This window comes from Asparagus officinalis, chromosome 1 (assembly GCF_001876935.1).
Source record: "Asparagus officinalis chromosome 1, Aspof.V1, whole genome shotgun sequence".
In the NCBI taxonomy this organism is placed as follows: Eukaryota; Viridiplantae; Streptophyta; class Magnoliopsida; order Asparagales; family Asparagaceae; genus Asparagus; species Asparagus officinalis.
The window spans coordinates 131,620,367-131,647,136 of NC_033794.1; the positions used below are offsets into that span (position 1 = coordinate 131,620,367).

Sequence of the window (26,770 nt, forward strand, 5' to 3'; positions counted from 1 at the left end):
GCCGCTCATCCTCTCTCTCTCTCTCTAGTTTCTCTCTCTAAAAAAAGGGAAAGGGAGAAGACGAAGGAACCTCTATCTGAGTTGGGGAGCTTATTAGGTCTTTTAGATTTGTTTGCGGCCGCGGCTGAAGAAACTGAAATGCCCAAAACCCTTGCTCTCCATATTCTTACCCTTTTGGGAATAAAATATTTAATTATGAGGGGATGCTTTATCTTTAATAACCTTTTTTTTTCTTTTCTTTTTTTCTTTTTTTGGTTTTTTAAAGAGTGGGGAACAAGCAACGAGGGATCTTCTGTTATTAATGTGAGAAAACGGGGGAAGAGTTGATAATAGATCACGCCGTTGTACGTGTATGGCAAGGATTTGGATCTTTTTCCGCTAAATTACAATTAGGTCTGGTTTGGTACGCGGGAATGGGGTGAAATAGAATGGTCATTCTCACTTCTCATTTATTCCTATCAAGCACATTCTCTTTTTTGAAGTTGGAATGCTCATTTCAAATTCTCATCAATTCCCACTTTATGTGGGAATGAGCATTCCCAATGAAATGATAGGAAATGAGCATTCTCACTTAAATGAGAATCAATAAAATATACAATTTTAAAATACATCTATTCTCACTTCATTTTATAAATTACACTTAAACGTGAGAATGAGAATGACTATTCCATTCTTATATTAATTCTATCTCATTCCTTCTTCTATTTCATTCTCATTTGAGACCATTCCCGCGTACCAAACGAGGCGTTAAATGTCTTATAGTCTCATCAATATATTGCACTTAAGTGACCGTTATTGTAAAACCAAGAATATAAATACCCTAAAGTATATATTATAAATAAATGACTAAAGTTTAAAAGATTACATTTTGGTACCCTCTTGTTTACTTAATGCTAAAAGTTGGTGCCTTCTTGTTTATCCAATATTGCATATAAATACCTTTTAATTTGTAAATAACCTTACTTTAATACCTTAAAGTTTCTATAAGTTACACTTTAGTGCCTGCGTTATATGATATTCTTGGATACGTCGAGAAATGTTAACACCATCTGGGATTTTTTTAACTTCAAGGTAGTAATCTGTAACATTTACATACTCAGAGACATTTATTTGTTCGATTTAAAATAAAGGTAACTTAAGTGTTAAGTGCAATGTTGGTGAAACTATAAGGCATTTAAATGCAATTTAGCCATCATTTTGCCTCTCCTATTGGATTTGGATGATTTACTGCCACAAGATAACGGAGGATAATCATAATGTATTTTTATTAAATTAATCAATAATTATAATACGTTTTAATTAAAAGTGGAGTTATTTATAGGCAGCACATCATATATTTCTTCCCATTGGACCCCTGTTCTATTTACCGAAAGCTCAAATCTATTACCCAAAAGTAGTTGATCTCAATCTTAGATTGTGTTTGGCAAATTCAAAAACCCGGATTAACTTGGGGATAGACAAAAAAAAAAACAGTTCCAGGGTCGAAATTTGGCCCAAAAAGAGCCCAAAAAAGAGCCGATCCCAACCATGTTTTTGCTAAACATTACACCATTCAAAACTGGGCCAGGATCAATTCTAGTCAAGTATTATGGGTTCGCAACACATGGCCTTAGTCTCAGAGGCACGGACTCAAGAAGTGTAGCCTGGCGGCTCATAAACAAGACTCGCTGACAAGCATAACACAAACAAATAAATAAACAAACAATGGTCTCTTTATCCGCATGTTTGCTATATCCACTCCCAAACAGTACTTTTGGGAGTTGGATTGCCGAAAATACCCTTTTGATGTTGAGGGTGTTTCTGGAATGGACTTGGCCTGTGATTGCCGAAAATACCCTTTTGATGTTGAGGGTGTTTCTGGAATGGACTTGGCCTGTTTTGGTTTGGGAGAAGGGCAATTTAGCTGGAATGGACTTGGCCTGTTTTGGTTTGGGAGAAGGGCAATTTAGTCCTCACACACCCCCAAAGTTACTATTTGAGAGTGTGAATAGTTGGACCCCTTTATCCGCCTCTTTGCACCAGTAATAGTTTAAATGGATAGATAAAACACAAGTACACAATCATAAGCATACACTAATGTGACTCACAAACCAGACCTATGATTATTTTATACTCTAACATGCCCCGTTGATTAAGTTCTGGAGAGTCTATTTTAAACTTGCAGCCAAAAAGAAACAATTCCTCTCTCTAAGTAGCAGCAGGCTTCTTCCTTAGGAGATGCTCCACCTGAAGAGAACCGATCTTTGCAGCAAGGATGAAGTCATTCTCAGTCAGTCCTCCTGTTTCATTACGGTAAGAAAACCATGTCATGATCATAGTCAAAAGAAAAATGCAAAAGAAAATATTACCAACAAATTACATTACTTCTTTCTGTTTGTTGGTTTTTTCCCCCTTCGTAACTTCACATGTTTGTTTGTGGATAGAATAAGTTTCTAAACAATTACAAAAGTCTTAGATTGTCAGGATGTACATCTAAGAAACATAATCAATCCCAACCATTTCCTGTTGCATTTACATTAAAAATTCAAAGAATGTCGACATCTTACAGATACTGGACAAACTTCGATGGAGGAAACATTTCAATACATGCAATGACGAAAGGTTCAAATAGGAACCCAACTATGTAATGCTGTAAATAGCAATGATAGCTAGTTCTATGTCTGTGGCTACAATCCGATGTCTTCAACTAAACAATTAATCCTATATGGTCAGGATGGAGAGAGGGCGATCTGGTAAATAATATTACCGAACCCTACAAATGCTGAAACACGCAATTCAATGTTCACAGTTATGAATAACCAAATTATCCTTGGTGAAAAGTCTCTGCCACTATACCAAAACTCCGAAGTTGTGATGGTTGAGGGTTACAATTTTATACTCTAACATGTCCCGTTGATTAAGGGTCCTTTCATTATTATTACACCAAAACTCTGAAGTGTTGTGCGCCTTTGCGAAAGCGTGCTCGCACACCAAACGAGTCTGTAAGCACGGAAGAAGATTAACAAACCCAACTCGGGTACAATCCAACAAAATATGACAAGTCAATCACAAACACATATATTTTAGCAATTTGTCTACGTCCACGAGAGCGGCACAAATAATTTCTTATTAATCACAAGAAATTACAAATAAGAGAGAATATCTCAATCTTGAGATCTCCCGACTAAATAGCAGGTGATTTTAATATAAAATCACTGCTCAAACTCTCTCTCTTTCTTAATTAACTCAAATCCCCTTCTTAAATATCACCAATCCCTTCTCTACAATTAATGAGAACAGGGACAGGGGAATCAAAAACGCAGAAAGAAAAAAAACGTCGTCGCTGCTTCTTTTTCTTCTGCTCTGCTCCCTGTCTGCTCCGCTCTTCACGCTCGAGAACAAGGGTTTCCCTTTTATAGGGAAACCCTAAGGTGAGCTTCTCCTCCAGTTGGCACCAACTGGCCTCCACTCGCAAGCGAGCTCCACGCTCCCAACAGGCGAGCTCGAACAGGCGAGCCCCATCAGGCGACTCCCCCTCGCCTCACCACGTTCGCCTGCAGGCGAGATCCACACAGGCGACATTCCACCCGCGTCAGGTGAGTTTGATCCTCGCCTTCGAAGACTTCGAATCGAGGTCAGTTTTTCAATTCTCCATCTCGTCCATCATTTGATAAACATCAAATTTTGAACGAACACCAGAAGAACACCACGAGCACCAAACCAGGCCCAAAACAGCTGCACCAGTATACTATGGCTGCCTACGTACCCTCTGACTGGGATCAAGCTAATCGTAGTTCTGCCAAATGGCCGCCAACGGCCTCAACAATTATGAATGTACAACAAGTTTCGACAATGATCAAACTTGTTACTCGGAACCATCTTTGTGAGCATATCTGCTGGATTATCCTTCGTGTGGACCTTCACTATCTCCACATCTCCATCTTCAAGAACATCCCGAACGAAGTGATGTGGACCTTCACTATCTCCACATCTCCATCTTCAAGAACATCCCGAACGAAGTGATAACGAACGTCAATGTGCTTCCCACATCTCCATCTTCAAGAACATCCCGAACGAAGTGATAACGAACGTCAATGTGCTTCGTCCTCGAATAAAAAACCTGATTCTTTGCCAAATAGATAGCACTCATGCTATCACAATGAACAGTGATGGACTTCTGCGATATACCAAGTTTCTCCAAAAGTCCTCAAAACCAAATCGCCTCCTTAACAGCCTCCGTAATTACCATATACTCTGCCTCTATCATAGACAAAGCCACCGTAGACTGTAAGGTGCATCTCTAACACACGGTGCACGGGTCAAAGTGAAAACATATCCTGTCGTAGACCGGCGCTTATCCAAATCTCCGGCATAATCCGAATCAACATAACCAATGCACAACTACCCACCTCTAGTGTCCTGCTCATAAACCAACTCAACATTGAGCGTACCTCGAATGTACCTCAAAATCCATCTCACGGCGTCCCAATGACCTATTCCTGGATCGTGTATGTATCTTGAGACCATGCTCACTACCTGTGACAAATCCGGCCTCGTACATACCATTGCGTACATTAAGCTTCCAACTGCGTTCGCATATGGAGTTTTCGACATCAACTCTCTATCTTCAACTGTCTTTGGTGAAAGATCAGCTGAAAGCTTCAAATGAGCTCCCAAAGGTATACTAACAGGCTTCGTTTTCATGCTAACGTTAAACCGCTGTAGAACCTTCTTCAGATAAGCCACCTGAGTCAAACAAATTCTACCATTTGCTTTGTCTCTGCTGATCTCCATCCCCAAAATACGCTTAGCCTCACTCAAATTCTTCATCTCAAACTTCTTTAAAAGTTGTGCCTTCAACTCATCTATAGCGGATCTAGAAATAGAGGCAACCAAAATGTCATCGGCATAAAGTAACAAATAAATGTACGCACCTACTTTTAACTTGCGATAGTACAGGCAAGGATCAAACTGACTCCGAATGTACGATTGACCGATCATGAAACCATCGAATCGCCTATACCGTTGTCGAGGAAACTGCTTCAAACCATATAGCGATTTCTTCAACTTGCAAACCAATTTATCCTTCCCTGCAGCTCGGAATATCAATGGCTGAGTCATATAAATTTCTTCATCAAGATCGCCATGAAGAAATATCGTTTTCACGTCCAACTGATCTAACTCTAAACCATATTATGCCATCAAAACTAGCAAAATCCGAATCGAAGAGTGCTTTACCACCGGAGAGAAAACCTTATTGTAGTCAATACCTTCCCCGTGTGCATAGACCTTCGCAACCAGCCTAGCTTTGAACCTCACTGGAGCACCTTCAATGTCCTCCTCCTTCGTGTATACCCACTTGCAACCAATTGTCTTCCGCCCCCTTGGAAGCTCAACAAGCTCTCATGTATCGTTCTTGTGAAGAGACTACATCTCCTCCTGCATAGCTATCTGCCACAAATCAGCCTCCAAACTCTACTCGGCCTCTCTGAATGTAGTAGGCACCATCTCATCGATACTCTCTATTGGAAGTGCATACGCAACTACTGTGTCTGTATACCGTGCTGGCGTCCGTATGTCTCTCCTCTGTCTCCAAACCGAAATCGAATCCTGAACCTGAGCCATCGGTCCCTGATCCTACTCATATGTACCCGTATCCTCGTCGTCGTCGTGCTCGTCTGGCGTCACCTCAGTCGGTACTCTAATGGTTACTGTATCATCTGGACAATGTAGATCTACATCGATCTTCACCACCTGTGATATCTCCTCCATTTAGTCGTTCTCCATCTGATGAGAGTTGGGAAGCTTCAAGATAGAAGCCTCATCGAATGTGACATCCCTACTCAGCATAATCTTCCTATCAACTGGATCTTATAGCTTATACTCCTTGACACCACACTTGAATCCTACAAATATAGCCTTCCTAGCTCGAGGTTCTAATTTATCTGTTCTCACATAATAAAATACAATGCACCCAAATACCTTGAGCTGGTCATAGTCGTGTGCTGGCTCTCCCGACCACATCTTCATAGGGGATTTCCCCTCAATCGTAGATGAAAGCAGCCTATTAATGAGGTGGCTCGCATATGATAGTGTCTCAGCCCAAAAGATCTTCTCCAAACCACTTTACGACAATAAGCATCAGACCTTCTCCAGTAAAAACCGATTCACCCTCTCTGTCACCCTATTTTACTGCGGTGTATGACTAACTGTGAAGTGTCTCTCTATGCCATCGTCTCGACATAGCTGTTGAAAGGGGTCAGAAGTATACTCACAACCGTTATCGGATCGTAACGTCTTGATCTTTCTCACAGTATGCAGTTCCAATCTCTTCTTCCATTTTATTCAAGGACTTCATTCTTATGCTTCATGGTGTACACCCAATAACGTCTAGAATAGTCATCTACAAAAGTGACGAACCAATGTCGACCACCAAGTGATGCAGTCTTGGTGGGACCCTAAATGTCTGTATGCACGTAGTCCAGGATGCCCCTCGTCCTATGGATGGCAGTCCCGAACTTCACCTTCGTCTTCTTGTCAAGAACACAATGCTCACAGAACTCAATCTTTTCACTCTTGGCTCCCTTCAATAGCCCCTACTTGCACAAAGCTTGCAGTGACTTTTCTCCTGTGCGTCCTAACCTGTAGTGCCAAAGTCTGCTCATGTCCGTCTCTAAAATAGCTGAAGCTATCTGGCCAACATCAGTGCTCCCTTTCAGATCATATAAGTTCCGACTGCGGATTCCTTTCATCACCACCAAAAATCCCTTAGTAACCTTTGCTACAACATTCTCAAAGGTCACCTTGAATCCCTTTATCTCCAAAGCTCCAACTGAGATAAGATTCTTCTTCAGCTGAGGAACGAATCTCACCTCCTTCAATTCACGGGCTACTTCATCGTGCATCCGAATCCGCACGGTACCTATCCCACAAATATCACAGGATTGATCATTCCCCACGACTACAACACCCCCATCGACTCTCTCAAATGATGCAAACCAATCTCGCCTAGGGGTCACATGATAGGTAGCGCCAAAATCTAATATCCAATCTGCTGCATCCAAATGATTCACCTCCGGAGTAATCAAAAGAGAAAAGCTCGAATCATCAGAATCATTGTTGCTAGCAACATTCTCCCCATTGGCCTTCTGGCCCTTTTTTTGTCATTCTCTTTCTCCTTGAGCTTCGGGCAGTCTCTCTTTCAATGTCTATGTTCCTTGTAGAACGCACACTGGTTCTTAGCTAACTGGTGATGGCCTCTAGACCTTAACCTCTCTCTATTGTCACCTCTCGGATATGGGCTTCTACCTCTTGTCGACAAAGCCTCCTGAAGTACTAGCGCGGGAAGTCTCCTTGTCCTTCCTCCTCAAATCATAATTCGTCAAAGTATTAGTAACTTCACTATAGCTGATAGAAGATCTCCCATTCAATAAAGTGAGCACGAAGGTATCATACTCCTCATCCGGAAAGGAACCCAACAAAATAATCGCCTTGTACTCATCCGGTATCTTCTCATCAACATTCACCAAGTTCGACAACAACTTAGTGTAGTTGTTCACATGAGCTGCTAGTGAGGTGTCTCGGGACATCTGAAATCTGAATAATCTACGCAGCAAATGTAATCAATTCTCAACACTCTTCGTAAGGTACTTATTGTTGAGAATTTTCCACATCTTCATTACAGACGTCACCCCAATCGCATCATACTTCAGCTCCTGTTCCAAACAGGACCTGATCACCCCACAAGCATTCTTATTCATCTTTTCTCATACCGTCTCTTCATATTTTGGTGGTCTCTCGTGGACCATAATGGTCTCCTCCAAATTCTGAGCATTTAGCGCGTCCTGTACGTCGCTCATCCACAAACCAAAGTTAATTTTACCGTCATATTTCACTACACTAATCTTAGTGTTTTAAAAACCAACTTGAACTGTACCCGATATAGTCTTGCTACTTTCTTCAACTACTTCTCTCATACTCATAATCTCCGAATTGTAAAAAAAGATCCAAACTTTGATAGAATTAAGAAGATACCCAACTGAACCCTAAATCGGATTCCAAATTGATCTCCTAACCACACAAGGAAAGCAAGATCACCACAGCACTCCTCAACGCTATCTCCACCGAAGCCTAGAACTCCAAGAGCCAAGCTTCCAAACTGAATCTTCCTCCACCTAATGCCAAAACCCTAAATCTAAAATCTGAAACTCTGATACCAATTGTTGCGCGTCTTTACGGAAGCGTACCCGCACACCAAACAAGTCTGTAAGCATGGGAGAAGATTAACAAACCCAACTCGGGTACAATCCAACAAATATGACAAGTCAATCACAAACTCAGATATTTTACGTGGTTCGACAATTTGCCTACGTCCAAGGGAGCGGCACAAATAATTTCTTATTAATCACAAGAAATTATAAATAAGAGAGAAGATCTCAATCTTGAGATCTCTCAACCAAATAGCAGGTGATTTTAATATAAAATCACTGCTCAATCTTACTCTCTTAATTAACTCAAATCCCCTTCTTAAATATCACCAACCCCTTCTCTACTAATGAGAACAGGGACAAAGGAATCAAAAACGCAGAAAGAAAAAAAATGTCGCTGCTGCTTCTTTTTCTTCTGCTCCGCTCTCTGTCCGCTCCGCTCTTCGCGCTTGAGAACGAGGGTTTCCTCCTATGGCGAGCTTCTCCTCCAGCTGGCACCAGCTGGTCTCCACTTGCAGGCGAGCTCCACGCTCCTAACAGGCGAGCTCGAACAGGCGAGCCCATCAGGCGACTCCCCCTCGCCTCACCACGCCCGCCTGCAGGCAAGATCCACACAGGCGACATTCCACCCGCGTCAGGCGAGCTCGATCCTCGCCTTCGAAGACTTCGAATCGAGGTCAGTTCTTCACGAAGTTGCTGCAAGACTTGAACCTGGATAGCTCTAATACCATGTCAAATATTCCTTTCACTACACCAAAATTCCGACATTGTGGTGAGGGTTAAGGGTTATAATTTCATGCTTTAAGATCCTACTACTTTTTTTATATACTCGTTGACCTTATCATTCATGTAAACACTACTAAACTGATTTCGTGATTGCATGAACACCACCACATACCCCTGACAAGATCTGTAAAAAGCTAAGTATCCTCATTCCTCACTTATGATACTTAAATACCAGATTGGAAATAGTAAATAATGGAGACATCAAAAGCAGTGCACTCATATGGCTGTTAAGAAACAATATGAAATGTATAATGTCTCCACTCTTCCAGAGAAACAATTAAAACAACAGAATAATTAAGAAGATTTTCTTGTCATGGTGATATAAAAGAAAGTAGACAGTGTATCTCTTTTTTTCTTGTTTTTAATAAGAATGAATTAGATAAAGAATAATTCAGTCACCAGTGATCTGATAACAGTGCATCTTATATATTACATGCAAGGTGGGATACTGCATCCTTAATATACTAACCAACTTACCAACTGCATGAGTCCATATATCAATTTTGACATCATTCCAACCAACCAGATGAAGATCAGGGTGATGACCTGAAACACCATGCAATAAACTAGTATTCAGAAAACTTGTTTCTTTGTGTGCAATAAAATAAATCACATATTAATTTTACAGTGAGAATAAATATTCTGAATGATACGAGTCGCCGTGCGAGCACCCTTTGGTCGCGGAATTACCAAAAGGTGGGTTGAGAAGGGGATGACCAAAACACAAGAACAATTCAGTATAAGGCGAAGGAAAATACCTTCTCTAGATTATAAAGAACAAAAGATTACAATCTCTCCCTCACAATCTCACTAGAATCGAGAACAACCTCTCAACTCCCTCTAAAACCCTAATACAATTATTAGAATTTCTCTTGATCACTTCTCTCTGAGATCTGATTGTTTAGAACCCTAAAACAATCCTATTTATAGATGTGCAAACGTGGATGGCAATCTTGTAAATAAACAAGCCCAAAAGAATCAGGAATCCCTGTCAAAACAAAATCCAAAACGAAACAGGAAACCCAGAAATCGCGATCCGGTCGACCGCCAGGCTTGGTCCGGTCGACCGGCCAGAGAGTTTTCTCAAACCCTGCATTGTGCAGGTTTTCCGGTCGACCGGCATGTGTGCTGCGGTCGACCGGCCAGAGATCTGTCAGTTTATCCTGTCCTTTTGCGTTTCGCTCCTGCTGACTTCTTTCACCGTCTTCTTTGGCTCCATCCATGCTCCTATTCTCAAGATATGAGAATCTCCTATCCTCAAGCTCCCATGAGGATCGCTAAGCTCCTGAAGAGAAGATACACCCGTATCATGGGTCCCCCCTTTAGGAACTTGAAGTCCCGTTCAAGTTAGAACTGAAACTGAGGGAACTCGCGAGCCCCTCCTCCTTTTCTGAACCACCTGGCCTTGCTAGGAATCTGATCTCGACGTCCGATCGGAAATAACTCATTCATCCCGCGTCTTGTCGTAGTCACTTCTCGCTCCAAGTTGCAATCCTTAATCGATGGTTTTTCTGGAAGTCTAATGCACAGCGAGACAAACTTCTTGCTTGCATTCACTAACCTCTTCGCTCGCGTCACCGTTCCCAAGCTTGTCTCCCTCGGAAGAGATGCCGAACGAAATATAAACTTTTCACCACCTTGGTGAATGTATACTTCTGAGCCCGCCTCTCGTAGATCGCATATCTATCCCATAAGTACGGATTGCCCAGTATAATCTGACAAACATCCAATGGAACTACGTCGCATGTGACCTCGTCAATATACGACTCATGGAGTGCAAATCTTACAGTGCATTGATCAACTACACTTAGCTTCTCCTCCTTCTGAATCCACCCTAATGGATAGGGCTTCGGATGCTTGACCGTCTTCAGACCCAGCTTCTGAACCAAGGCTTCGGATATCAAATTCTTCTCGCTCCCTGGATCTACAATAACATCCACTAAACTGGTCTTGACCTGCAACTTCAGAACAAAAAGCTGCTCTCTCGGGTCATCGTCCTCTTTCATGGCATGTTTCCCCGTCATAAGATTGAGACTGTTATTAGGCTCTGTCATCCCCGGGACTTCTTTCGGACCTTGAGCTATCATGTATGCCTTTTTCTCCTCCTTCTTCTTCAACCCTCTTGGTTTGAGATGAGGATACTTCTCCCAGCACCGATCAGCTTCGTGTCATGTCTTCTCGCAGTGACTATAAATCAGACCTGCTTTCCCTGGATCACCCTTCTTCTTCTCCTCCTTAAACTGAGAACCACTAGACTCGCCTCCAACTTGCTTTGCATCCCCCTTTGCTTCGTTGCTCTTCTTTTGCTTGCCCTCAATGGCAATGGCCTTCACGCTCGCATCTGCAATAGTCTCGACCGTGAATAACCTCATCTCCTTTCGGATGTAATCGCTCAATCCCGCCATATACTTCATGAACACGGAATATTCCTCTGTCGCAATGTTAAGGACCATCGCCTGCTGCTGGAACTCCGTAGTGTATTCTTGAACGGTTTGATTGGCCCTTTGACGCAAGCCATACCACTTGTACCAATGCTCCTCAAGGAATCCCACCGGATAGAACTGTTTCCTAAGTAGCTCATTGAACTTGTTCCACGACACTGCCTTCTTCTCCTGCTTGTAATAGGATTTTCACCATGTCAACGCACGTCCTGAAAGCTTCAAAGTCGCGAACACAATCTTCTCTTTTGCCGAATAACCATAAAGAGTAAAATACGTCTCCATCCGCTCGATCCAGTCATCAAGCCTTTCGACGTCAACACTCCCATCATAAATAGGAATCTCCACTCTGAAATCAATCTTCAGATTCTGGTAAGAATTCTTACCCCCTTGATGCGGTGCAGCCTTGACGGTCTCGTCCTCCTCGTCGGAGCCTGAAAGCTCGCTCTCTCCACCGGACTCTATAGGTTTCTTCTTAGACCTAGAAGAAGATTCCCCCTTTTCGTTCCCTTCTTGGATGAGACCGACGAGTTTTGTGAGCGTCGACCCTATCGTCTCGATCTGCTTCTCTAATGCATCAATCCTCGTTGAATTATCTCCTTCAGCCATCTTCTCCTTCCTTAAATCCTGGACTCCTTCCAATGAAATAAGGATCTCGCCAAGCTTCTTGTATGAGGAACGAGTAAGGACCATACACAGGATGCCCCTTCACCGAATCTAGTGCTCTGATACCAACTTGATACGAGTCGTCGTGCGAGCACCCTTTGGTCGTGGAATTACCAAAAGGTGGGTTGAGAAAAGGATGACCAAAACACAAGAACAATTCAGTATAAGGCGAAGGAAAATACCTTCTCTAGATTATGAAGAACAAAAGATTACAATCTCTCCCTCACAATCTCACTAGAATCGAGAACAACCTCTCAACTCTCCCTCTAAAACCCTAATACAATTATTAGAATTTCTCTTGATCACTTCTCTCTGAGATCTGATTGTTTAGAACCCTAAAACAATCCTATTTATAGATGTGCAAACATGGATGGCAATCTTGTAAATAAACAAGCCCAAAAAAATCAGGAATCCCTGTCAAAACAGAATCCAAAACGAAACAGGAAACCCAAAAATCGCGATCCGGTCGACCGCCAGGCTTGGTCCGGTCGACTGGCCAGATAGTTTTCTCAAACCCTGTATTGTGCAGGTTTTCCGGTCGACCGGCATGTGTGCTGCGGTCGACCGGCCAGAGATCTGTCAGTTTACCCTGTCCTTTTGCGTTTCGCTCCTGCTGACTTCTTTCACCGTCTTCTTTGGCTCCATCCATGCTCCTATTCCCAAGATATGAGAATCTCCTATCCTCAAGCTCCCATGAGGATCGCTAAGCTCCTGAAGAAAAGATACACTCGTATCACTGAAACTGAAATTTCAAAGTTAAAGGTAGAATTCTTTTCTTCTCTCCTCTCCTCTCCAGGGAAGAGGGAGAGTTGCAAAGGACAATACTTAATTAGAATTGTTGCTCATCACTTATGATCACAAACGATTATTAACACCACAATTCTCTGTGACTTAAGATCACGGCAAGTTGACACTACGTTATATATGTCATATACAACCTTTTTACACTTGAGGATCATTGTCATCATCGCTGCAGATTTATTACCATCTAGAATATAAATGAGACCTGGCTCTTGCCCAAGCAACCAGTCAAATTTAGTCAGAACTTGGAACTTGACATTCTTGAAATAGGGTACAGCCTAGGCATGGAACTGACCGGCCCACCTCTTTGAGTGTCAGAATTCTACTCCAGTTCTATTTAGCAGCTTGTAAGGTTGAAATATAGCAACTTCTTCTTTGAGTATTGTGTTGCTAGTAAAAAGTAACACTACTTTAGTTGCTGACGCATATGCATTTATGTTTATTTAAGAATGTTACACAGAAGACATGTATATTCTTGGAGTTTCTGATTTAATTTTCTAAGATTCAGTTGAAAGGCTTAGGTGCTAATTTTTCTACGATTCATTTTTTGTAACAAAGATAAACTATTTTTCCTCCCTAATGTATCGTCTAAAATTATTTTTCTTGGTATTGGAGACTTCGAATAAATAATTAGATTTTTCAACCCTATTCCAACTAAGCCCCAACACCCATCCCCACTCCACCCACCTTTCTTTACCTCAAAAAAAAGGAAGAAAAAGAAAAGAGAAAACACACACAGGCACACACACAAATAATGAAAGAAAACATACACAGAAAGACAAAAAAATACGCACGTAAAACAACACTTTTGCTAGGGATGAACTCAAGCAAAAAGAGAAATTTAAAATGGAGAAGCGGACTAGATAGATAAGATGGCTATGAATGGTTTCCATTCCCACGTGTAACGTGTCACATCTGCAGATGATATGTTAAGCATCATACTAGAGCATTCAAATCTTCACTCGCAGTTCGTTTTAATACAGTAACATCATAAATTTACCATGGTCAGGCTGCTGACAGGTATCTCATAACTTCGCATCGCTGGTTCCAACTTAATGTTTGGTTGTGTTGATAAACAATGTAGCCTAGATAGTAATCCCGCACATCAGATGCACAGGTTTCACAAGAGAAAGATATAAGATATGATGGACAAGATGAAACGGTATGCTATGTAGCATCAGAAACCACTAGGAAGTTTGCTGCACCAGGTGCCAAATTTATTCCAGAGTTAATGATAAGGCTAAACTTGCATATAAAGCTGCTTAACCTATTCTAGATGGTTTCCCTACTTGCACTGACAACAGACAACAAAAGAACCAGCACGAGGATACTTATGCATCTCAAAAGTATATATGTTTATATTTATGCATTTATGCATGCATGCATGTGTCAAGTATGTGTGCGCGCGCGTGCATGCGTATTTATGACTGAATGTGTGTAAAACCATGTGTGTGTGTGCACGTGTACGTACATATGATCATCTAAATAATAATTCCTTAGGATGATAAGAGTCACTGCAGCTTCATTCACGAAATGTCATACTAAAGTCTAACATTTAGAACATGGGAAAAAGAAAGCAGAAGTTGGATGTGTCTGTAATAATCTCTATATACATGCCCAACAAACAAATGATTTAGCTAATTGATGTTTGCTCCCTTTTGCTATTACATATTAGGTTACAGTGCACTACGAATATCAAAAAGTTTTTGAAGAAGCAAAAATCTCTAAAAGAAAAAGAATTCGGTGCAGGACATGAACATAGCATACCCACCTAGAATTTGAAGTCTCAAACAGATGATGAAATTTAATGAAATTTGAAAGCTTGTAATTGACTCTATACATGTCATACATGTCCTCAAAATGAGCACTTATATGAGGTAAACTCAATACCAACTTGAGGTTGTAGCTCATACTGCATGCACAAGACATTCTCGTGTATTCTAATTTGTTTTGCATGTAATCCTAATTATTTAAAATTAGTGTGACGTTTAAGTAAGTCAGATTGCACTCAAGATTTCAGAAGCACTTCAAGTATTCACCACTTACAAGATCATCACCACGTAGAAACTTGCATTAAAGAAGTGTGAATGTGATTATATGAAAAATGCATGTGACAACCCCACCTTCTGCTTCCGCAACATCTGCAACAAGCTGGAAAAATTCCAATCCTTTGGTGAAACTTTTGACTTTCCATGACCGATGTAGCTTCATCACACCACCTTCAGTTGACAGGTTCCAACCATGTACCTAATTATTACAAAAAAAATCAAGAATCATGAAGAATATCTGGACAAAGAACATAACATAAACCGTCTTAACCTGCGAGAGCTGTTCTTTTGCTGACTGTTCAGTCATGGGCCGCATATCCTTTGAGTTGCAGGGCACACATCTTTTGGTTGTCAGATCTGTGGTTTACGGGAAAGACTTTAGATAGAAAGCAATATAAGCGCAAAGCATCTACAATTATGCAAAAATCTGACCACCATTGGGCATAGACCTTGTTTAGAAATAAGAAAAGTTTAAGCAACTATGTCCATAACACCCAATACACAACCAGAGTTAGAGGCTACTGATGCAATGGGCTGAGGCAAATTTTGGGATTTTGAGAACTTTTTGTACTAGACCCCTCCTGTTTTGGCCCAGTAGCAGTTAGCTACACCAGCTCATAGCTTGTCTTAACTAATTCATTAATTCAATTTCGATGAACCATGATTACTTTACGAATGTTTAAATACAGCTCAAGCAATGCTCAAATCCTGCAGTCTACCCAGGTTTCAGGCTGTTTCCATTTATCAGGTTCATTCACCCGATGCTTAACCAACATGGACCAAATTGTATGTGTTTATTGCTCATTTTCCAGATGTACAAAAAAAGGGTTTTGCATCTCCTACTGTAAATCTGAAACGAAAGGGCTGATACATGGCAGTATCAACCTAGTTTTCAATTCCTCGTTCCTAGTTTCTGCACTAGGTTACCCCAACACTTCGTCTGGGCTCTCGCATCAGTGTCCTACACGTGTCCGACTGCGACACTTCTTCGAGACTCCTTGAATCCGCATACTTTTATTCAAACATATACTCAAATATATTATACATGCTTTAGCTCGTCATACAATTCTAGGATGTATATCTTATATTTCATATCCACTTCCTGCAATTCACTTAATGTGGATCAGGTTCATTGCAGCCCATATGCAGTTCCGGAAGTATGGTTTTAAAGTTCCTTTATGTAACTAGTTAAAAACAAGCAGTTTCCCAATGCATAATCTCCTTCACATTACACGTTTGAAGATTACTTTTGATAATTGAGCCTAGAAACCCCATGAAATTCGCCTTATCAAAATTCCATGTATTTCTCTATGACAAAGTTTATCTTGATTACCACAGATCTTATGTGCATGCTTTGACTGAGTTCATTTACCGAATATAATTTCAAAGTGAAAATAAAAACTTTGTTGTGTTTATCTCTGATCCCCACATTTGCAAAATTTCCCTTTTAGGTCATACATAAAGTACATAAGTTGGTACATCAATTGTGTAAAAATAGAATTTTTTGAGTTAATAACTAACAATAGTTCCGCAAATTTCCATGATTACTTCACTTATCAGCTGGAGACTTATGTATTATCTTGACTTTGAGATGCGACAATTTTTGACAGCGTCAATTTTTTGACAGGCTGTAGCCTGTAGTCACCATTTGCTCAGCCCTTGAAACCTTTTATAAGTGCACCACCAGCATGAATGTCTCCACATCCATTGTGCTCCCCTTTACTAATTGTAGACAGATATTAATTTTTAAGAAAATAACTTGCATTTTACATTACCTGTTATTGATTTCAATGGCATCCTTGGATTTTTTTTTTTTTAATTAATATATTTTCATGTTTGAGCTGCATGAGATTTGAAGGTTGCTACACTGTAGATAACTGCTTTGCAAAATAAAGAAGCCTGCAAACATAAAGCATAATTGTTCTATTTAACTTCTACTAAGATCAGAAAGAAAAAAAATTACAAATAAAAGACTTCCGGTGTAAAGCTTGACTACCAGATAATAACGCAGCAAAGGAAAATGTGGACATGGATGTAAATTTCTCCAGCCAGAAGTGGCCTTGCTTTACTACCAGATAATAACTTCCGGTGTAAAGCTTGACTACCAGATAATAACTTCCGGTGTAAAGCTTGTTCTATTTGCTATGCTTTGCTTTTTTTTAATATGGTTTAGTGTCTCTATTAGACAGAAAGAGTGGCCTTTGAAACATGTGGAAATTGAAGTTGGACACACACACATATATATATATATATGATGCTAGATAGCATATCGCTAAATTGCAGCTAGGAAAGAAGATAACAAAAAACTTGCAATAACAACCTATGGACTTTGGCAAAGTTGGTGCACACCTTGGGATGTTGAACAATAACCAAAAGCAGAACAAAGCTTCCTATTTTGAGGTACTTCAACAAAGTTGCAGGAATCTTGTATATTTGTGACCATGAACTGTAGGGATACAGCAAAATTTTAGTGTTTTACATGGCAATAGTAAATAACTAGGTGAGACTGAAAACATAGCATTGAATACATAGAATGAAGTAGAGAACACTCCCAACCTACAATAGCACACACTACCAGTTCTCCACATAACATCATTCCTAGTCACCCTCACATGCTCGCGACAAGCCTGCAACATTGGCTCCTTTTACATAAACTAAACTTGCACTCACCTAATAAAGCCACGTTGTGGTAGTGTGTTCCCTAATTAGATATGGTTTGTCTGTAAGTCTGCTATCAGGATTTTTCCCAATCCAATTGAAGATCAAACAATAAGTAAACTGCACAGACCCCTTCTACTAAAACCCCTACTCAACCGAAGAGGAAGAGAGAAAATTAAAGAGGAGAAATTCAAGTGACAACCATCAAAGGATCCTTCTTGTTCTTCGTGCACATACAAACAAATATCCACTTATCGTACAAGCCTGTAAATACCTTCAATAGCTAATCAAATATATACGTCTCTATTTCTAATCCCCCACTACAAAATTTAACCCAATCTCTTCAGATTTTGACCCCGGTTCAACAAAATCAACCCTGGTTTTCTCCAGCCGGGGTTGAAGGGATTGATTGGACTTTGAAAAAGAATTAGAAAGAAAAGCAGATGAAGGCTCACCCCAAATTTTACAGGCCACGAACCCTATCGGCCCGTTGCCCAAATCCGCTCCCAAAATCGCCATGGGTTCTTACTTATCCTACTCTAACTGGAATATTAATCCGATATTTATCTGGGGAGTTTGTTCTATTAATAAATAAATAAATAGACATTTTCATACAGAAATGATAGGTTGGAGAGAGAGCAAAAAAGAAAAGGCAGCAAGTAGATTGAACGATTACCGTCCATGATTGATGAAGGAGCGAGCGGAGGATAGAACAGGCACCTGCTGAATTTAATTAAAGGGAAATTAAACCCAGAAAAACAAAATTTGTAAAATTTTAAATAATAATATTTTGACTGCCGAGTCGGGACTAACCGCGGAGAGGGACTGGAATCGCGCTGCAACGGCGCTGCGCATTTCTATTTCTACTAAATCGAAGGGATTAAAACCGGAAGACGAAAAAAGTCGTTTTATATCAGAGATATTTGCAGGCGTTCTATTTGGGCCGTAGCCCAGTATAAACTACAACCGGAAGACGATAAAGATAGCTTTTTTTAAATTCTTTTTAATTCTTTCTTTTCTTTTTTTTTTCTTTTTGAGAGAGAAAAAGAAAGGATAATTTGATTATTTCCTTTAGAAAACAAACCCAAATGCATACTTCAGATTCACCAAGTACTTCTTCTCGTGATTTGTCATTTCTCTATCGTCCTCTATCGTCTAAGGTTGATGATGATACAAAGCGAGGAATCCCACTTTCATTCACATGCAAAAATCTCCTTGTGGGCACAAGATAAATCTTGTTTTATCCGTCTAACATTTATATATTTATGATCGTTCTCATATTATTGGTATGATTCGTCTCATCAAAATTAAGCTAAATATCGAAATTTTCACTGTTGTGTTGTCGTGTATTTAAATTACCATTATTGAATTATATGGTTATCTTCTCGCGCATGAGATCGCATATAAAATTTCGAAGATCTATATTATGTGCACATGGTATTCCTATAGTTAGTTATCGTGTAATATATATGCACGCGTTATATTGTCTCCTCAGAAGCCTTCATGCATCTTATTACGATGATAACTCAAGGGCCGTACTTCTAGTTACGTCTCTCTATCATACTTATTGTTCGAATGATTGTTTTGTACTTACTAGTTACTACTGCCAATGAGAATATGAACAATCAAAATTGAGTATCAGCAGAGACTAGAGAGTCATAGACTCATCCATGCTTGATTGGAGGATCCCCCACCTAATTAATTAGTTCCTATCCATGGATTTGGTACACCAAAAAAATAAAATGCATTCACATATATAATTTCTTTCAAATTGAATCCGAACAGGGACATCATTTCGGTAGGCATTTATTGTAACTAGTGTGCAATACAAGTGTTGCACGTGATACTTGTTATAATTATTTAGAGCAGACATGATTGTTTTATATTCTAAATTTGACTATAAAAGAATTTATATACAGATATAACATGGAAAAAGAGAAAACCATGGAAAAAATAAATACAATAATTAATAATTATTTCTACTTTATATGCATAATAATTCTAGATAACATTTTGGTTCAAAAAATTCCAACTACAAAGGTTTGGCATATGATTGAGCATTAAGGCGGAAAGTGTGCACTTATGCAAAAAGTTAAAAGAGATAGGAACTTCTTTTCTTTATGAATTTGCTTCTTCTGATCGAAGATAGTATCAATCAATTTTCTTTCACAACTATTCTCATTGTCACAAGAACATTTTTATTCGGTATATGTATGAAATTCGTATCTATTATAGACTCTTCCTCGTACTTACTCGAAGTCAGAACTCTCCGAGAGATGTCAATACAAGCATATTCTGTTGATGCTAGTTATCAAACATGTAATTATCTTCAAGTTCTTGTATTGATTAGGGTCCTCTCTCTCATTCTAATGAATGGTTCCAGTAGACATTGTTCTTCTTTGCAAAAGAAATAACTCGTAAGAGGACGGAATTGGGCTCTCTGGTGGTTCATCCGATGATCAAGTTTGTAATTAATTTTGAGTGAATGAGTATTAAGTCAGTTTTTAGTTTTTTGTAAGAAAAAACCCAGAGAGTGTTACCTCATGTAGTACATTCCCTTTTCATAGTATTTCTGAGGGGCAAGAGGATAACTTGGGCCGAGTCTAACTAGGCAACTGAGGTAGCAGACAGCTGACAAGTGTCAACCGTTGTGAGAGTGGCTGTCCAGGTGTTTCATGTTAAGCGACAGCAGCTGCTTGGTACCGACGAGGCCTGATAAGTCATAAAAACTTTGTTGACTAGAGCAATAATGACTTTGTTAGGGCAGTTAATGTAAGGTTAGGTGGTTGTCGGTGAGGGTTCGAGAGAACTATCATCGTAGAGGTGATTGGCTGGGTTGGATGACAAGTATCGTCTTTTGTCTCGATTACGCGAGATGTCGGCCGAAAAAGTTAATCAAGTTGGATTGCTAAGGAATTAATTGAAGGGTTAGCTGAGTAGTACCGCCTTTTGTCTCTGTTACGCAAGATGTCAGTTGTACAGTTGGTACAACTGATGCATATATTATTTTAGTTTTGACTTAGCTGTACAAACTGCAAGACATGTGTCCACTATTCAGTGAAGATTAATAATAATATTTTTAGGGGTATAACATATTCATATAAAGATTAAGAGAAAATTTCTCATTTCCCCCCAAATATATGATTTCTTAAGACTTTTGCATTGATTACGTTTCTTCTTTAGCAAACATAGTTACAAACAGGACTTGACAGAAGTCTCGTCTAATGAATTATTGTTCTGCTGAAAAGTATTTGATCACCCAAAATATCTCTTAATATTTTTTCGATGGTTCGACTTGTAATTTTTTTGTCATCTGTGCTTTATATTATAACATTCGCATGAACCTTGAGATTCCATCTAATTAATAAATAATTATAATAAATTTTGAATTGAGATGTTTTCTTAATATTTCTTAGAAAAATTTAGCCAAGTATATTTTTATTTTATATAACCATATAATATTGAGGTTTTTCTCATATCAATCTCTTGAATCCATCGTATTTAGAAATTAGTCCCACCAATCACTAAAATTGCTATTAGATCCCAAATTCTTAGCAATATATATAATATTATATGATAATACATTATTGTATTATGTTATTATTACGTACATGTGTGTGTATTCATAATATATTATAAAAAATAAAATATTATAATATTTATATAATAAGTATTACAAACATAATACTTTTTAGGGTACTTACTAGTTATTTCCTTGTGCAAACGGTGCAATGCATGAAACTTTCCATTATTATGTTGTTGTATCCATAATATCTTTACAAATTCTCGTACGAAGAATCAATGTATACAAATAAAGAATTCTAGCAAATAACAAAACAATAAAACTCAATGAAACCATATGGGAATTAGATTAGATTAAGTATAGAAGTTATCAAAATTTTCAATGTTTTAATGAGTCCATGCCAATGAACTTATATGTTTCATTAAGATCTTATTAATTCAACAAATGAACACATATGATGCACGACGTTTTATTAAAAGAAATGATAATTGTACTTGTAGAAAATATTTGGTATTTCTTTACTTATAAGAAATTTAGTGATTTTTTTGCTACAAAATTATTTCGTTAGTTGACGGTCTAAGTTCTAGCAAGGTGACAAAAAGAAAAGAAAGTTATTGTTTAGTAGAAAACTACCAATCACTGCTAGAAAACAGCATTTCACCTACGGAATAATAGCGACGGATATTTCCGTCGCTATAACGATTGTATTAGCGACGGAAATATCCGTCGCTATTAGTCCGTAGGTGAAACTATTGTACCGACGGATAACCACAATTTAGCGACGGATATTTTTCGTCGCTAAATTCTTTAGCAACGGAATATTCAGCGACGGACAAATCCGTCGCTAATAACTTCTATAGCGACGGATATTGCCGTCGCTAAAGTTTTCGATAGGGAATTTTTTTGGGCGCGGGCGCCCAAAAAATTTGGGCTGCCCGCGCCCGATAAAACTCTCTTCCCCCCCAGACCCGATTTCCCCCCTTCTCTCCCGAATCCTCCCTCCCCCCCCTCTCTTTTCCGGCGATCTCCACCGCCGCCGCCCCCTTTCGATTTAGTTATGAACTTGGCATGGTTGGTACTTGTATATGATTCAGATTCGAACTTGCATATAACCGAGCTCTTGTATATGATCGAATTCATATGTAACTGAATAAGGAGAGGGTTAGGGTTAGGGTTCGGTGAGGGTTAGGGTTAGGGTTAGGCGAGGGTTAGGGTTAGGGTTAGGGTTCGATTAGGGTTAGGGTTTGGGTTTGGGTTTGGGTTAGGATTAGGGTTAGAGGAGGGTTAGGTGAGGGTGGAGGTGATGTTGAGGGTGAGGGTTAGGGTTAGGGTTAGGTGATCGAGGGTGAGGTGAGTGTTAGGTGATCGAGGGTGGGGTGAGGGTGAGGGGTGATCGAGGGTGAGGGTTAGGGTTCGGTGAGGGTTAGGGTTAGGGTTAGGCGAGGGTTAGGGTTAGGGTTAGGGTTCGATTAGGGTTAGGGTTTGGGTTTGGGTTTGGGTTAGGATTAGGGTTAGAGGAGGGTTAGGTGAGGGTGGAGGTGATGTTGAGGGTGAGGGTTAGGGTTAGGGTTAGGTGATCGAGGGTGAGGTGAGTGTTAGGTGATCGAGGGTGGGGTGAGGGTGAGGGGTGATCGAGGGTGAGGGTTAGGGTTCGGTGAGGGTTAGGGTTAGGGTTAGGCGAGGGTTAGGGTTAGGGTTAGGGTTCGATTAGGGTTAGGGTTTGGGTTTGGGTTAGGATTAGGGTTAGAGGAGGGTTAGGTGAGGGTGGAGGTGATGTTGAGGGTGAGGGTTAGGGTTAGGGTTAGGTGATCGAGGGTGAGGTGAGTGTTAGGTGATCGAGGGTGGGGTGAGGGTGAGGGTTAGGGTTAGGGTTAGGCGAGGGTTAGGGTTAGGGTTAGGGTTCGATTAGGGTTAGGGTTTGGGTTTGGGTTAGGATTAGGGTTAGAGGAGGGTTAGGTGAGGGTGGAGGTGATGGTGAGGGTGAGGGTTAGGGTTAGGGTTATTTGATCGAGGGTGGGGTGAGTGTTAGAGTTATGTGATCGAGGGTGAGGTGAGGGTGAGGGGTGATGGGTGAGGGTGAGTTTGAGGGTTAAGGTTAGGGTTAGGGTTAGGGGAGGGTGAAGGTGAGTGTGAGGGTGAGGGTTAGGTGATGGTGAGGTTGAGGGTTAGGGTTAGGGTTAGGGTTAGGGTTAGGTGAGGGTGAGGGTGGGGGTGGGGGTGAGGGTGAGGATAAGGGGTTAGCGTAACTATTATACGAGGGGTGTAAGGAGTTCACAAGGCTTTCTTTTATGCTGAGGCTTATTCATATTCAAAGGATAATATCTTATCCGCATCTCCCGCCTATTTTTGTGCATGAGGAGATCTTGGCCTTTGATTGATAAATCAAAGGCCAAGATCTCATTAGGAGATATTAGGAACCCTCTCATTAGTAGAGGATCCGGATCCGATTAAGTACAGCGGGTAGGTGCTGCCGAAATTTTGACGAAATAAAAGTACACTTGAACACACGTAAATACATATACACGCTACGTTTACATACCTAATGGGATAGAAGCCTTCCTCTGACAGCCGATCACACACACTTGTCCTATAACTTAAAATGATATATGTAGGGATATGCTCACTTCCATTAATTTTTAAATTCTAGATGCGGACAATTCCTGACAAATCGTTCATGGGCATACCACGTGATCGAAGGCATCTAGACACTCGATACAAGGATGGGATAGAAGCTTTCTTAGCCTACTCTGACACCAACCCTCTACGGTCACTCAGCGGGTTGATTTTTTGTCCTTGTAAGAATTGTAGGAATGATAAAATGCTCACTAGGAGTGACGTAAGTTTCCATCTGTCAATCAATGGATTTGATAGCTCTTATGTATTTTGGAGTCATCACGGTGAAGGCGTCCCGGTGATGCAATTAGAGGAAGAGTTTACTGATGTCGACAATCCGACAATTGACACAACTGATATGTTGGAAGATATTCTTACCGTGCCGTCTTCGAGTGATGTTAACACTACTGATATGTTTCAAGATGTAGCCCGATTGATGAGACTTGTTGAAGAAAACGAGTCACCGTTATACGAGGGTTGCACCGAGTTCACAAGGCTTTCTTTTATGCTGAGGCTTCTTCATATCCAAACACTCAGTGGGATGGCTGTTACACATTTCGATATGTTATTAGACTTGCTCAGGAAAGTCATTCCAGGCGGCGAGAAGAGCATCCCCACAACTTATTATGAAGCTCACAAGATTGTTGATACCCTGGGTCTTGATTACAAAAAGATAGACGCCTGTCCTAATGACTGCATCTTGTACAATAAGGGTAATGAAGGTCTAGAGGAATGTCCGACGTGTCATGTATCACGCTGGAAAAAACATACGGGCACATCTGAAGGCATATCATCCAATAAACAGAGCAGAATCCCTGTGAAGGTTCTCCGATATTTTCCTATTATTCCTAGGCTGCAGAGGTTTTATATGTCTGCCGAGCTGGCTGAGAATATGCGATGGCATTCGACCGATCGTAAAGAGGACGGGAAATTGAGACATCCTGCTGATGGTGAGGCATGGAAGCACATCGATCGTATATACCCTGACTTTGGTAAGGAGTCTCGGAATATTAGGCTGGGGCTTGCTAGCGACGGATTTAATCCGTTTGGAGTAATGAGCTCTGCTTGGTCTACCTGGCCAGTGTTGCTGACACCGTACAACCTGCCGCCGTCGATGTGCATGAAGCAGCCATACATGATACTGTCACTCTTGATCCCTGGAAGATATTCTCCTGGAAATGACATTGATGTTTTCCTCCAACCATTAATTGACGACTTGAAGCTTCTCTGGGATGAAGGCGTCAGCACTTACGATGCTTATGGTAAGGAGGCTTTCCGTATGCGTGCAATGGTCATGTGGACAATTAATGACTTTCCAGCATATGCTAACTTGTCTGGATGGTCGACGAAGGGTCAGATTGCTTGTCCGGTTTGCATGTCAGATTATGAGGGAAAGTTCCTGAAATACAGCCGCAAGTTCTGTTATTGGCAACACAGAAGATGGTTACCTACAGGGCACAAGTTCAGAAAGTTAGTAGGAAAGTTCGACGGCAATCCAGAAAACAGACCGGCACCACCAAGGCTGACCGGGGAAGAAATATTTGAGCTTCTACATCCTCTACCTAAAAAAATATTTGGAAAGAAAAGATTCAACAAAGAAAATCCATTTGGGGTTAGGAGAAAAATATTGAAGCAAAATTGGAAGGGAAGGGGAAAGGGTAAGCAAACAAGGATGGGAAATAAACCTCGCACTGTCTAATCGCATGTGCGTGCCTCTAAGGGTACTGAACTTTCGCGTGGATGGTCAAAATTCAGCATATTTTATCAATTGCCATATTGGAGAAGTTTAAAAATACGTCACAACTTGGATGTCATGCACATCGAGAAGAACATATGCGAGAATCTCTTGAACACTTTGTTGCAGGATGGGAAAAAATCAAAAGATGACTTAAGGGCACGTCGAGACCTAGCAGAATTGAACATCCGTCCCGAACTGCAAGCTATAGATAAGGGTGACGGAAAGTTTGTACTCCCAGCCTCCCGTGTCACACTGTCGAAGGATGAGATCCATAATATGTGTTTATTTCTAAAGTCCGTGAAGACACCGGATGGTTATGCTTCAAACATTTCAGCAAATGTGCATATTGAGGACAGGAAAATTTTGGGACTCAAGACACATGACCATCATATTCTATTGCATCAACTTCTCCCGGTTGCGTTGCGACATGCTGAGAAGGAACTCGCGATGGTGGTAATAGAATATTGCGGTTTCTTCAAGCAGTTGTGCTCCAAGGTGATTGATGTCAGGGAGTTTGAAGAATTAGAGGGACGTGTAGCCAATACACTGTGTAAAATGGAAATTCTATTTCCACCCTCGTTCTTTACGGTCATGGTGCATCTCACAATACATTTAGCATATGAAGCCCGCATCGCAGGACCAGTTCAATATCGCTGGATGTACCCTGTGGAGAGGTATTTATTATTATAATGCTCAATTAATATTTGTTAAATTACGTATATCAGTTTTATTTTGTCACAAATCATGAAACTATATGCTTGTAGGTATTTGGGTTTCATGAAACATTTGATGCATAATCGTGCACGTCCTGAAGGATCGATAGCAGAGAACTATATAAGTAATGAGAGTTTGAATTTCATCTCTCGTTACTTGCGGGGTGTGGAGACAAGGCTCAACCGTCCCCAACGAATAATTGACGGAACATTCTATAATGATCGTGGGGAGGACACTAGATTCCCCAGAATGGAGCTAGATCAAGCCCACACATATATCTTGAGTAATGATACTACATTTAACATATACTCGGCGTAAGTATTTAACTGTTTGAATCAGATCATATCACATCACAATAACTATCTCTATTTAACTGTTGTAAATAATTTTATTCTAGGTTTCACATCCGATATGTCCAGACTATTCTTAAATGCAGAACAAAAAACAAAAGAGTTATGGACACACACTCTAGACAATTCCCTGCATGGCTGAAGGGTGAAGTAAGATTTATTTACATTTCTGATTCGTATATCAAATATGTGCCTGACAACAGATATTTAAACTATTTGTTTCTTTTCTTAAAGGTTGACCGACGTATT

The 26,770-nt window shown here is 40.3% G+C and overlaps 1 protein-coding gene across 1 annotated transcript; it reads right to left on the reverse strand.

Annotated features, from left to right (window-relative positions):
* On the reverse strand, window positions 2,013-18,413 carry LOC109826510 (putative pterin-4-alpha-carbinolamine dehydratase). Its single transcript, XM_020393566.1, has 7 exons — window positions 18,397-18,413; window positions 18,260-18,306; window positions 17,275-17,371; window positions 15,197-15,282; window positions 15,001-15,124; window positions 9,450-9,518; window positions 2,013-2,279 (listed from the first exon to the last, which is right to left on the reverse strand). The coding sequence occupies exons 3-7, from the start codon at window positions 17,366-17,368 to the stop codon at window positions 2,188-2,190; spliced, it is 465 nt and encodes a 154-aa protein (XP_020249155.1). The 5' UTR covers window positions 17,369-17,371; window positions 18,260-18,306; window positions 18,397-18,413; the 3' UTR covers window positions 2,013-2,187.